General features: G+C 34.6%; 1 protein-coding gene across 1 annotated transcript in view; it reads right to left on the bottom strand.

Moving 5' to 3' along the window:
* Positions 1–14705, bottom strand: part of LOC124354977 — a 124208-nt gene that overhangs the window by 30268 nt on the left and 79235 nt on the right. Inside the window, 6 exon segments of the mRNA XM_046805816.1 lie at positions 1381–1635; positions 2720–2951; positions 4149–4609; positions 7872–8081; positions 8261–8446; positions 12610–12835. Of these exon segments, the coding sequence (XP_046661772.1) occupies positions 1381–1635; positions 2720–2951; positions 4149–4609; positions 7872–8081; positions 8261–8446; positions 12610–12804 (1539 nt within the window). The 5' untranslated portion in view covers positions 12805–12835.

Genomic DNA, 14705 nt, shown 5'->3' with positions numbered 1-14705 from the left:
AAGAAATTGTGTAGTTAACCTGTTCTTATGAAATCAATGGCTATTGCTTCTTAATGAAGATAAAAAGGCTCTGCAAATTCAGGATATAACATTTATTATACTTATGAAACTTGGTATAGCACTAACCACTCTATGAAGTACATATGGTACAAACATTGGTCTTAATTGGGAGGGTTTTCAAAACTTTGACTTCCTTAGCTTCAACAAGCTAATGATTAGAGAGAAGGTATTTAATCTCAGTATTTAGAATGGTATAGAGACATTTTAAAATATAACTAGGATCATCAGATTCAATTTGATGCAAAACATTTATAATTATAAACATGTACTAACAGTTTAATAACATTAAAACAATACAGATTTTAATACATGTAATTTTTTAAATTTTCATTGTCTATTTATGTTAATGAAGAACTAGTTGACTCTGATGAAGCTGCCAAGATTTTGTGATCTACAAGTTATGATGTTACTCTGGACACAATAATGTGAGCAACATAGAACTTCTAATAATAGTCTTTAGTGATAGTCTGACCCTCGGGTGCTCCAGTGGTAAAAAATCACCCATACACCACGATTAATTACCTGTTGTGACTAAAACTATATGTTTTGAGAACATTAGAGTGATTCTATGTGAATTCTAGCATATCCTAAACGATTTCCAGTGGCATTTGCTTTTGTTCTACCTGCCTTGCCTTTGCAACTCTGCACATTGACCAATCTTCTGTTAAAATAAAATAAACTGAACCATTAGTGATGCTAACCTATATAGTTAGTTCATGGGTAGTAATATGTTGATCATTCATCACTTGATCAAAAGCTTTAGCATTTTGATTTGTTGCTGGTCTTCCAGAATGAGATTCACTGTCTACTGTGGCCACTCTTAAACATGTTGCCAACTACATTTATTATCTATGGCACATTAAAAAGTCTTCTCCAAAGGCGTTTATATTCCATATGTTTCATAAAATGCACAAAACCAAAATGCTATGAGCTCCCAGTGCACACGATTTGACGTTTAACTGCCTGAAACTGACACAATGTCGAGATCATGTGACTGGTCTGTTAATGCACACTATAATTGACTACATGTGTATTCCAGCTCTTAAACCATTCTAGTCATGTGCTTGTACAATAGACAATAAGATAAGATACTTTTGAAACACATATTAAAGTACTGAATAAATTTAATTACTTAATCATTCTAGGTAAAAAAAAACACAAAAATAAAACCCTTTAGTATGACAACAAAAATAATTATCACAGTACTAAATTGAAATCAGGTTCATTAAGTGGAAGCTAATATTTTTGTGAGTGCTAATGTTGCAGGTTACTTAAAAACACAGACATAATAGCTTATTAGTAGTAAAATATTTGGCTAACCTGGGAGTTGTGTGTAGAGTCCTGGTGCTGGGGGCTGGCATCTCCACTGATTCCAGAGTCCCCGCTCTTGTCGGGGTGGATGTGGTGGGGGGCGGGAATTCTGTCCTCCAGGGGCACCAGGTCGTCCTCTTCACTGGGTGGAGGAGACTCTAGAGCTGACAATAATCGCCATGCTGCCGTAGGTGAGAACCGTGGGATGTCCAACTGTTTGCGTGGTAGTATAGGCCGCAGCTGCAGCGATATCGTTGGTCCATTCTGTCAAAACAGATGCCCACACTTAGACAAATCATTTAACTTGTAGTTTTTATTCTTATGGTCTGTACTAGGATCCCACCTGGAGGAGAAAAGCATGTACTCATAAAAAGGTTTTACAATAGCAGGAAGTAAATTAAATTTTAGCCTCTAGCAGCCTAAATAGCTATGCAGATCAATATGATTTAATTTTATTCTCTCTCAGAATATTTTCAGTCATTCACAAAAAGCCTAACACCAGATATTACATTTATTATAAGGTTGGATTTAGCGCTATACTTGATAAAATATTATGAAAACAAAATACATAGTCTTAATTACTTGTTGTATTCCACATTTATGAAATACATGTTTGCTAAACATTATTTAAATAATAACTATAAATTGATATAGAGTTACATTATAGTTTATCTGAAGTACCAAATAAACATAGCCAATTTCTGCAGATCTCAAAATTCTATATTTTTAGGATAAAAACATTTTTTACTGTGGCCAATAATTTAATTTTAAAAGCATCATATTTTACTGTGTTGTATTATAAAATAAACATGACAAAAAGTTGTGTTATTAATATACTGAAAAAGCTATCATATTAAAAAATGTGTATTGAGACAAATATGATGGAATATGTTATAACATTATTATTTTCGAAAAAAAAAAAAAAAACAAATATGTTGATAAATAAGACTAAAACAACTAAACTCTCAAACAGGATACTGTTTAAAATCTGTTTTTAAAAGGGGATTTTAGCTAATATATCTGCACAGTTGACAAATTGTTTAACATACTGGTAACATATATTATCAAATGCGGTAATATACAAAGGGCAGGAGTGACCTAGGGTGCTTAACGTGCAAGTACAAAGAAAAGTTTCCTGATAAGAAGTTAAGGAGGTAGATCACAAAAGGTTGTGGTAAACAGAGGAGGGGGGCATCAAAGAATGTTGGGCTGTGAAATAGCTAATGTCAGTTCTGGATATACAAAGAAAGATTTGCTCTGTACTGAACTCATAGCAGAGAGCCCTGTGTAGATGTTAATATGTTTTTAATGCCATTAACATTTATGTATACTGTAATATATTACTTACCTCCTCCCCATTGGGATCACTACTCAGACTGTCACTGCCAGAAGCATGATGATGGGCCAAGGCGGGGGGTTGGGGAGTGGTAGTGGTCAAGGCCCGCCGCTGGATACTCGCCGCAAACCTTTCCACCTCAGGGTTGTCCTCTCCCGAGCTGTTGCTGTTGTTCAGCATGTCATCCTCGTTCATACCGAAGTAGAAAGTCTTTACAGGCGCTGTTGGCTTTGTTGTTGGCGTGCTAGTAACAAATAAATTGTTTGTTTTTTTTTTAAGGTGTGATATATTAAAAATATATAGCTAATTTAATTTTGTTCAACTGTATTTGTATAAAGATATGGTATTTAAAATTTTATTCCAATAGCAATGTTTGACCATTTTGTACATTTTTTGTGAATAGATGGTCTAAAGCCTAATTCTGGAACTGTTTATTATATTACTTCAGACTATACTCAGATTATCATTAGCTATCATGAGAATAAACGTCGTGAGCCAGGATTCAACCTTAGATTGCTGGGGTAAAACCTGAGAGTAACCACCAGTGACGGATATAGTTCACAATTAGGTACTTTTATTGATACGTACTACATGTAAAAGGCTTGGTTCCATATTAGTATTACATTAGAGATTGTGGAATTTTAAAGCATTTAAATACATATGTTGGAAACAATAAATGTCTGGTCAGTGTTTTACAGACTACTCAATGGAAACAGAATGACTTCAAGAATTAACACATTCAAAACAGCGTGACGCATCCCATTAGAACATAATCTCCAACAAAGGCTGGCAATAACAGTTTTGTTTTCCCTTAGAGTATGAGATTGTTATGTTACAGTTCTTGAAGATAAGTCTGTAAACTCCACACGTTCTCACTTTGCACTCAAAGGATTAAAAATACTTGACTTGAGGGATGCTACCCACTGTAATTATTTGATATAAATCCTATAAACTTACATAATTTTGATTGTTTTTATATATAAAAAAATAAGCTATAAATTATTTTAATATTCTGGAAATAGACAATACAACATTTAAATAATAATACAAATATAAAATATATTTAATATTTTACACCATGCAAAAAGCAACAGATGTCATTATTGTGCATGATTTTATAATAGAAAATATTTTAAAATATAACTTATGTACAGTATATTTGAATTTTGTGATTGCAGTTCAGTGTTGACCAAAGTTAATTAATTTTTTTTAAAGGAATTAAACTTAAATTTATGTTTATATCTATAATCTATGAGAGTTCACATATGAGCAGTTTGATGGAAGAAAGACCAGCAGCATCCAAGAGGTTGAGAAACGATCCAGTGGTGATCGTATTGTTGCTAAACTGACGGTGGCCTAGCACATCTTTAAGGTGACTGAATATTAAAATGTCAACAGTGTTAATTTTACACAGTGGAAATAATTATGATGTAAAACTTACATTTCTCCCCATGATTTTTCTATTTTCTTCTCATGATTACGATTTGAATGTCTCCTAGGTACAGGTTCAGGCGTAGACTCCTTCCCTGTCGACCCCTCCCCTCTTGCTCTAACCTCCCCAACTCCATCCCCTCTCGGCCTGTGATCTGTGATCTTCCTGTTGTTCCTGTTTCGTACTCGAGCCATGATCTCGTCCTTTGGCGTTACACTCCTCTGCATTCGTTGTACATTGTTAGACTTGTTCTCAGAATTGTTTATATTATTCCTAGCTTCTCTTGAAGCTTCATAACTATTAATGTAGTTGTTTTTCGTTCGATTTCGTTCGTTCTTAGGACTGTTGGTTTGGTTTTGGTAAGGTTTCTCAAAGTTCTCTCTTGACCTAAGAACTGGAGAATCAGCAGCTTTACCAATCGGTGGTTCTCTCACCGGCCTTAGCCTCTCTGCAGCTTCAATAAGTTCTGCCTGAAATTCAAAATACTAATTATTATTGTTATACAAATTGATAATAATAATAGTATATTAATCCATACTATTCCAAATATAACAGACACATCTGTTGTTTCAGTCTGGTTTTATATAATTTGTGCAAAAATGCAAAATGCATTGTTATTTTAAAACAGTTTATTATTTATGAGAGTTCATATATTTTATTTATTTTTAAGTACACATAACTAATAAATAAATTTCAGCACAGCCAACAGGCTGAAGTATATTTTGATTTGTTGTTGACTTAATATTTACTTTCTTTTATTGGTTAAACGCCTATTAGAATTATTGCATATTGTGTTATATTATTTTATGAACAGTATAAATAATTAAAACGTCAAAGACCTTTTGAAATATTGTCAGTTTCGTCAGTTTGTACCAACAAAACATATTCAGTGAAAATCACTTGTTTATGAAGTGACTCACATGCCATGATTCTTAACATTTTGATTTCAACACCCAATCTCACTCCCACTGAAGCCATACAAATAGCGTTCTCAGTTTGAACATGAGACCTTGCTCTCGCTCTGAGAAATATCGATGCCAGTATAGGAAACTAAATTCGACTAAAGAAATGGTGGGTGTTAATATCTTTTTTAAAAGCTCAAATTTATTCAAGTAAAGGTTCCTTTGAGAACCCATACAAACTATGCAATACAATGAAAAAATTAAAATTATCCACAATCCCTCAGCTTTTAACCCTCACTAATCCTTATTGGTTTGTTCTATAATCAGTGAAGATTACAGTGCTTACATAGATTTATTCCTGAAACAATTGCATTAGCAATATTACATTTTCAGGGTAAGAGATGTAACTCTTGGTTTGAAAGTGGTCAGAAAAGAGTTGTGGAAAACATAACCCTAAAGAAGTAAGTACTTCCTTCCTACTAGACTCCCAGTTTTGGACCACTTGGAAACCAGATCAGTGGCGTAGCAAAGGGGGGCGGCGGGGTGGGTCGCACCGGGTGTACGAGTTGTTTTGGGCTGACACCCACCTGGTCTCTCAACTTTAAGAACAATGTGTAAACAACCAAAAAATAAATCGCTAGCACAAACTTTCTTTTTAAGGGATTCCTCCACTAGCACTACTCTATGTATAATTCGGGGATTCCCACAAAAGAGCCTGACGCTGCCGTGGGGGATTCCCCGTCCCACACTCGCAATCTTTGACGTTTAGTTGCAACATTTCTCATTTGTTTCGTGAAGTGTGTTGTGTTTGGTTGGCGTGAATTGTTAAACGTGTATTATTATATAGTGATAGATTTGTCTGTTCCTTTTACGATCCATATAGGATATTTTTTATTTTTGCCATCTAGAAACTGGTTCCATATAAGTACTATTTCTCCCATAAAGTAACATCATATACTATCTGGGAGTGAAAAAAGGATAATAAGCATTAATCAACATTTCACTAACAACTCACAATTTAAGTTTCCTTAGTAAATAAGTGATTCTAGGTCGCTTTTAACAAAGATGTTGTACATGTACATCCCATTACAAACTGCTGTCCAAGTACAGGCCAAGTAGTTTAATCGACCCTGCCTAAATTAACTTAGTTACTGAAAAAAATGTATTCTGACTTTTTTCTATTTATATTTAAATGATTTGTTTCGAACCAGCTCTCTGGTTATTAGGTATTAAGCTCTCTGATATTAAGAAACTACATTGAAAAGTAATAGTTTGTAACATGATTTTTTTGTGTTCAGTTTAAGAATATCCATTTTAAGTTAAAGTCAATTTCAGTATTTATCATTAAATCACTCAGTTATTTATTTAATTTTGTTCACCTATGTTTTAATGTAAAAATATCATTAATGAATCAATCATATAAAAGGAGTTTATTTAAAATGTGTTATAATTCTCAACAAAAATAGAAAGATACACGAATGTTATACAGTTACACTTATTCATTGTCTTGGACATAAAATTTTCTTATTGGTCCACATATGTTTCATTTTCAAATTGTAATAGAATGCTATTCTTTCTATTCAATGTCGAGTTTATCAACCATGTATGGACATAGTTTCAAAGTGTATAAAGACAAACTAAATTAAGTCAAAATGTTCAATTTTATATTTTGTACCTACGTCACCATGAAACATCCTCCAACGGAGTATCATAGCTAAAGTTGAGTACCAGGAAGGAACAGTTCAGAGGAAGATCCTTATTATACTGGAAGACCAGGAAGGAATTAACCAATCTAACTAACCTAAAATGGAGGAAACTATGACGATAGACATTTCATCATGTCCAGAACTCCATGCAACTCTTGGTCAGATCTTTGCTGTTATTAATATTTAAGAACTTTTAACAATATTTTATCTAGATGTACTTCTTTATTCTTTCCTAATTTATGATTTGTTAAATGGAACAAATGTCAGTTGAGAACTATAAATGAATCATTGTGTAATCACTATCATAAAAAAATAAGATTTCAACAATTTAGAATCAATTAAAATTATCATTCTTAAACTATTATTCTGGGCCAAGATTCTCGCTATTAGAGGACATGTTGAACATCTGTAATCTGAACTTGAGAGGTTCTTAAATATATCTGTAAAGTTTCATATTCGTATGTCTTAAAGTTTAATAAATATATGTTCTCAAAAATTGTATATTCTTTTTATTACCCTTTATTATAAATTATTTTGGAAACATCCAGTGATCCTAGATATACTGAGTGTTTTGTTCAGATATTACAATATGAAACCAAGATCTATTAACTAATTAAAAACCATTATATTTATATAGATTCACGTTATGTTTCATCTGTGACATGTATTTGTTGTTAAGTTCTGAGTGTTTCAAAAGTTCTGAATCATATACCACTCTAGTTCATAATCTATAAGCTTTCAACAAATTCCTCTTAGACTCTGTCTCTTCTTAGAATTTATTATTTCAGTTCACATCTTTGCCGATACACCACCGTAAACAGATACACCACCTTTTTCAAATATGTCATACGGATGATAATGTGCACTCACTTCATTCAAAAGTTTGTTTCTTCTGCTTTAAACTTATCACATGGTGCAACAATCAAAAAATTATTCAAAACTTCGCAAAACTATTTTTAATGCTCAAATCATAGTGTTAGATCAAAAGCCATGTGATTAACTAACTGTGCAGCCACCACTCCAGAATGAACCATTAACACATTTTTCACAAAAACTGTAAATCTAGATGTTTACACAATGCAGAATTTCTACTCATGACACAATCTATAATCCAAGGTACATACCGGGCTGACCACCTGAAACTGTGGAGAGGAGAGACTTCGCTGTAGGGGACCAGGGGAGGGTAGAGGTTGATGGTGAGGAGAGCTTCCCTCCTCCACCTTCCGCTTGCTGCTCTCTGCTTTGGTCTTAAAGAGCCTCAATCTGCGAACAGGTGGCACTACCTCCCCTGTCATCTCCCAATGTTGATAAGAGTCTGGAGAAGAGCTATCCATCTACAACAACACCATTAGAGATATTAGAAGATCCATTACAATAGAGTTAAAATAATTCCAATTGTAACAATATATTAAAATTCAAAGATTGACAATATAGACTTAAAATGTGAAAATTAATTAATTTTCCCATGTTAGGACAAAAGTTATGGAAAGCCTTAAACACTGATTGAACTTACTCCATTGGTATGTGGTGGAGCTGGTGGAGCTTTGTACTTCTTGCGAGACCGTGAGATCCGCAGTTTGGCTGGACTATCGTTGTAGTTTTGAAAGTCTCTGCCAGTGAACCGCAGATCGGGCTCACTGCCATATAACACTTTGGTAGGCTCATACTGGCTGCCTTGACTGGAACTGCGTGGCCGTACCTACCAACACAATATCTTGTGTTATAGCTAAAGCTTGGCAATAGGAGGAACTGCTAAGGTTGAGGGGGATATTAAAGTTTGAATGGTACAAATAACAGAAAATATCTCATAAATTATAATTTGACTTCAGAGCTCCTAGTTAACATTGTAGTTTACATTGTTTGCAAAAAATACACATCGGAATATAAGGTTCCTTTCTGGAGGGGATGAGGATGAACAGTAATAGGGTTCTTTTAGTGGCATAGCCAAAAGGGGGATTATAGTGGGTTAGTCCCTTCTCTAAGAGTTCTCATTTGGGAATCTCAAAATATAATATATTAGAACAAATTAAAGAGAGTTCACTTCTGGTTGGTTTACAGGTACACCAGCCAGTAGACCTATACTGGGTACAACCAATGCATAAGTTAAATCTAGGCAACCCAATACCCAGGAACAGCATAACACTAACAGCAAGTATCAAAATATTGGGGTGAAAAGGTTGGTTGATAGATTTTGTTTATTCCAGAGGATGACTGTTGAAGTGAACGGGACTCCCTTAATGTTAAAGGGTTCTTTCTAGCCTAAAGATGAGGGAGAGTAGTGTTCCCTGCCAACCCTGACTGGAAGAGACTGTAACTGTAACTAAGCAAGCATCCCCTCTTCTCACCTTGGAGTGGAGATAAAAAATTGACTGAAATAACTCTATTACTGCTCCTCACTAGATATATTTTGCCTTATGACGGGAGGTAGCCTATACCTCTAACCTTACCCAATCCGAAAATTCTATCATTCCAGAAGCAGCACAACGTCCTTTTAGGGCTATGTGCAAAGAGGGGTTTCATCACCTTCTAATTCTATATGAAGAGAACATAAACCATTAACAACCAGGCAACTAGTTATAATTGACATAACTCAGAAACAATATATATATATATATATATATATAAAATATATCTTTTATACTGTATATATATATATATATATATATATATATATAAATCGCAGCGATACAAACCTTAAAATTAAATTCAATCCTATTTCAGCCCATGCAATGGAGCATAACAAGAAATTCGATGAATGTTTTTTTCTTTAAAAAGTATTAACTAAATTCATAATACGCTTAAACTTAAATTGAACTATTTAGAAATAGCACATCAGAGGGTCTTACAAACTAAACATCCAGATGGTCTAAATTTAAGGTTTGGATAGTTGTAGATACAAATTATCCTGTACAATTTTAATTTGTTTTATTTTATTAAATAACACAATTAACTACAAATTGATTTTATAAATTAATATTCCTTGTATTATGCAAAATTATTTACTCTTTGTACGTCATTCAAAATTAGGTTTATTAACATATGTTGTTTCTTTTGTTTATTATATTTTGTTAGATGTTTACCCTTTATATATCTTGACAAAACATATAGAATTTTTATGTTTCTTTTTTCTGCTTTTATAGAAAAATATAAAGCCAGGAATTTAAAAAGGTAGGATTTACATAGGGTTTGTCTATATATATAGGAGGATGGGCCCTTTCTATACCCTAGGAGCAAATAGCGGTTTGGTGACTTCAACCGACGACCTCGTGCTGTTTAGGCTTGGAGTTGTTGATTGTTTTTGTTTTGCCAGAGTAGTATTATACCATGAAGAAGGAAATGGGTAAAAAATATTACTTGTACTTTATAATTTGAAGGAAAAAGAAGATTACAACATGACATATTGGGTTCATCCAGTTAACGAAAGAATCAATTTATAACTACCATAGAATGTTAATTAGGTATTTTGATGACTATTTAGTACGAGCTTAATGTAACTCTATCTCTAGAAGTTCCTTAAAATATACTTAAAGATAGATGAGGTAAAACAACTTTTAAAAGAATGTAACAAGAAATATTCATAAAAAATATTTTATAACAAACTTTAAAATGGAGGTGGTAGAATATCTACAGTAAATAAGATAAGCTATGCTGTGCTGGGCCCGTCTGGCATCCGTGTGATGCCCGATATCCTTGATTCTGAAGTAATGGTTGGCTAGGTTTGGGAGGGGACAAGATAAGGATACAGGACACGTTCTCTAGAATGGGACATTCTATTCTGTTAAGCTGTCTATGACAGGCCTTAGGTAGGGGGAGGGAAAACTAGTGCCACCCAGAAACAGCAGAGGAATAACAGAATAACATAGGAGATATGATCTGAGCGTTTGTCACATTAAGAAACTGCTAACAATTTTACTATCGATCCTGCTTGATAATGAATGTTGGCGTATGAAATGTAAAGGGTGCGGTGGAGATATATATCAGGATTTGTATTAGAGGGGGGAAGGGGGAGCTGGACTAGAACATGATCTAGTCGGTGATCGGTTGGGGTCCCGCGACCAATGCGTAGCCCCGAGTCCGACATTAAAATGCGGCGGGCTGGATCCAGCGGATTCGCTTAAACTTATGTATTGTGAATATATATACAGGGTGTCCAAAAAGTCCCGGGTCAGTTAAATATTTTTCAAAATATTTAAAATAGAGCTACAAAACCCTACACAAAGTTACTGGACGTAAAAATCTATTTTATCACATATTCAGTGATCCACTACTTCTTCAGGGGGGCGGCCCGCCAGGAGTCAGAAGAAAATCTTAAATGTAAGCATAGGTTGATATGCATATCAAATAAAAGGTCTTTATTAGTAGAGTACAGAGCCGCAAACCTGACCTCAAACGGATAATCGAGTCAAAAATGACAGCCGTTCAAAGATGGCTTGAGTTTGCAACTTAGGTTAATGTAAAAAATAAACTGATGAGCTTTTTGATTTTAACTTTACTAACCCAAAACTCCGATCCCTCTCAGAAATAACGAAACTTATTATTCCACAACAACAATTAATTGTAAACAGTTTTGGGTTAGTTAAGTTAAAATCAAAAAGCTCATCAGTTTATTTTTTACATTAACCTAAGTTGCAAACTTAAGCCATCTTTGAACGGCTGTCATTTTTGACTTGGTTATCCGTTTTAGGTCGGGTTTGCGGCTCTGTAATCTACTAATAAAGACCTTTTATTTGATTTGCATATCAACCTATGCTTACATTTAAGATTTTCTTCTGACTCCTAGCGGGCCGCCCCCCTGAGGAGTACCGGATCAGTGAATATGTGATAAAATAGATTTTAATGTCCAGTAACTTTGTGTAAGGTTTTGTAGCTCTATTTTAAATATTTTGAAAAATATTTAACCGACCCGGGACTTTTTGGACACCCTGTATATATATACGGTATGTCAAAATAAAAAATAATCCAGTTCATACCCCACGATTTATACAATGAAAATATTACTTTTTAAAGATTTTTCTGTTCAAGTTGACCTTATCTTTGTGATTGTTGTATACCTATTTAGACAGTTAATAAACCAATGTAATCCATTTCCATTTATGATTACTCAATTGGGTTATGTTTAAGGAGTATTACAGTAAATGCAACTTTACATTTTGTTTTTAAAGACTTGAATGGTGAACTTTAGTACAACTGGACAAAGAAAAAGATCCCCATGAAAAATCTAATGTCATGATTAGCTTCAGCTTGCATGCGTAATCTGAACTGAGACAGATATACAACCGCAGGGCCGAGGAGTTTCAAAATAGACAATGGTGTTACTAACCCTATAATAAAATTCCTAATTCTATTTTTGCTCTTTAGCTCTTTAATAGCAAAATATCAAATAAACACAGTATACTGTTAGAACAATAACCAGTTACGATAGAACAGAAATTACAAGGATAACATTGCAAAGAGTATCAGTGGAAATTTAAAAGATGTGAGGTTATGTAAAAGCTGGCAGCTAATGATATTCCATACGGGAGTGTTTCATTAATCATTAATCGACTGATGTAACAGCCAGCTGAGTTCAGCTGGTGAAAGTTGGCCATATTCTAGGCATGCCAACAGCCAACTTCTCCCACCAAGGTGTTCGATGAATTAAACATCTCCCGATAAGGAACTGGAATACCTGGGCAGTAATTCGCTTTCAACAGGGCAAAAACGGTATCGAATTTACACTCTAGGGATTCTATTTGTCTACAAGCGAAACGAAGATTTGATATGCAGCAAAGATTGTTAATGCAATTAACGAAGAATTCTTTATTAACACAAGCAATTGAGTGTAGATAGTGTCCGAGGTTAGAGTTCCGTGAAATGATGTACCTGATGGTCGGAGTGCTTGCGGCCAGTGAGGGTGCCGCCACTGTGCAGGATGTTGCCGTTGTGAGTGAGTCTGAGTCTCTGGCCCGGCACCCGCTCCGGTAGCACCTTGTGGGCAGGTCGCGGATACGAGTGGGCCCACCCGCGCTTGGCCTCCCCGCCGCCGCCGCCACCCTGCGCTGAGCCCGAGTTGCCCATCGCCGCCGCCGCGCAACATCAGTCCACCATCCTGCAACACATCACAATCCAATATACTCAAATGTACAAGAATATGAAACATCATTGTGAAATCATAAAGACTAACATCTTGCAACAGACGAGGTTTAAAAATTGGATCAGAAAACAAGTGAACACATTTTATAAAGATAGTGATGGGATGCACGGGTACCAATGATGAATCTCAGCAGCGAAGGAAGAAGAATTGGACCAGCGTAACATCTACTCAGTAACTAATTGAAAATCCAGAAAAATATTAGGAAATGGACAAGAAAAAGCTTTACATTTCATAGAAAAGCGTACTTGCTTCTTGAGGTAGTAAAAATGTCAAATAATGCCTTGATACACCATTTGATATAAAGTTTACGAACTCTTTTCGCAGCAGTTTGAAATCAGAATTGAATAAATGATTCCCATTTGAAAGAGATTTCAACGAATGGTAGCACCGGTGACTTAATCAGACGGTATATTATAGCATATCCAAACTTACTCGATTATTGAACAAATTCAGTGTTAATAACTCTTGCATGATTAAATAGATGTTAATGCTCTTGTTAGTACATTTTAAGTGGACGTGATTCAAGTACATGGAAGATTAATACGTTGAATAGAATTATGTTCACCCTTTTGTTGTAAACGTTTCTAATACTCTAAATTACTAACTAGCAAGCACCAATATTTTCCGAATACTCCTTGAAGGTTACAATATTTAACCTCTATTCACTTTGATAAAATAATAATATTTCTACATAAGTAAGGATTGCCAAAGAGATACGGTTTTAACGTGGTTTGTGATGAATCGCTGATTATATTCCGGTTAGCACGAAAACCTTCCTCTGAGGTCACCGTTTCCTTTGCAGAGCTCACGCAATCCAACAGTATCAATCATAACGGATCTGTGGAGATGCCTCAATGGAAGGATGTGGCCTACGGCTAACCTTGGAGATCAACCGTGGACACGCTATATATTTGGGTGAAACTAAAAGTACACAACAAAATGGAATACAATGAGAAGCAATGTGAACGCTTGTGCATTGAGGTTATCTGCAAGGTATACGACCATCTGATTGTTGGTAGTCGTATCGACAATAGGTGAAAGGACAGCTGGCTTGCGACAGTCCACAGGTCAGGTGCGAACACTCACTATTCCGTAACATATAAGTGGGTGGCAATCTGCTGATGGACGGGCTTCGGACGATTTGGAAATATAATAAAACATAAAAAAATATATACAACATTACAACCTACAAAATACTAAACCTTATTTTTCCACGTACATGCAGCTGCTATTTCTGGAAAGCCAAATTTCAAAATAAACCTCAAATTTAAAGTAAAACCGTGACAGGAAGTAAGTAATTATCATTTTACGCGTCTTTGTAATGTATTAATTGGTGTGGCAATGCTTTAGAAAATCGATTCGGAACAAAATATTTCTTTACAAGTGTTGTATTAAATAACCACATAAATTATTGTGTCTTATTACTTGTTCTGACACGGCTTTAATATAACTTTAAAAATGGAATAATAAAGTGATACACGAATATCAAAGGTTTTATGTTTATTTAAAAACCAAATCATAATTTTAAAGTACCATACACATACTTCTTTCGTTTATACTTCCATATTGAAAATTGCAGACCTAATAATAGAATACGGAACCTAAAATGTGACATATGCATCCTAAAACAATGCAAATTAAAAAGTTATTGATTTAAGAAATGTGATTAGTTATGAAAAACGTATCATATTGTAATGCAATATTATTTTGAATTAATGCAAAGCTACGAAGGTCTCTAAATTAAAGCTTTTTGGTGGGAAGGAATCCAAAAGTTCACTCGAATTAACTTTTAAGTCCTAAATTGCCATTTACTTGACATATCGAC

This window comes from Homalodisca vitripennis, chromosome 2, assembly GCF_021130785.1.
Source record: "Homalodisca vitripennis isolate AUS2020 chromosome 2, UT_GWSS_2.1, whole genome shotgun sequence".
NCBI lineage: Eukaryota > Metazoa > Arthropoda > Insecta > Hemiptera > Cicadellidae > Homalodisca > Homalodisca vitripennis.
Note: the sequence above shows the minus strand (reverse complement) of the source record. Positions and strands in the feature narration are given on the sequence as shown.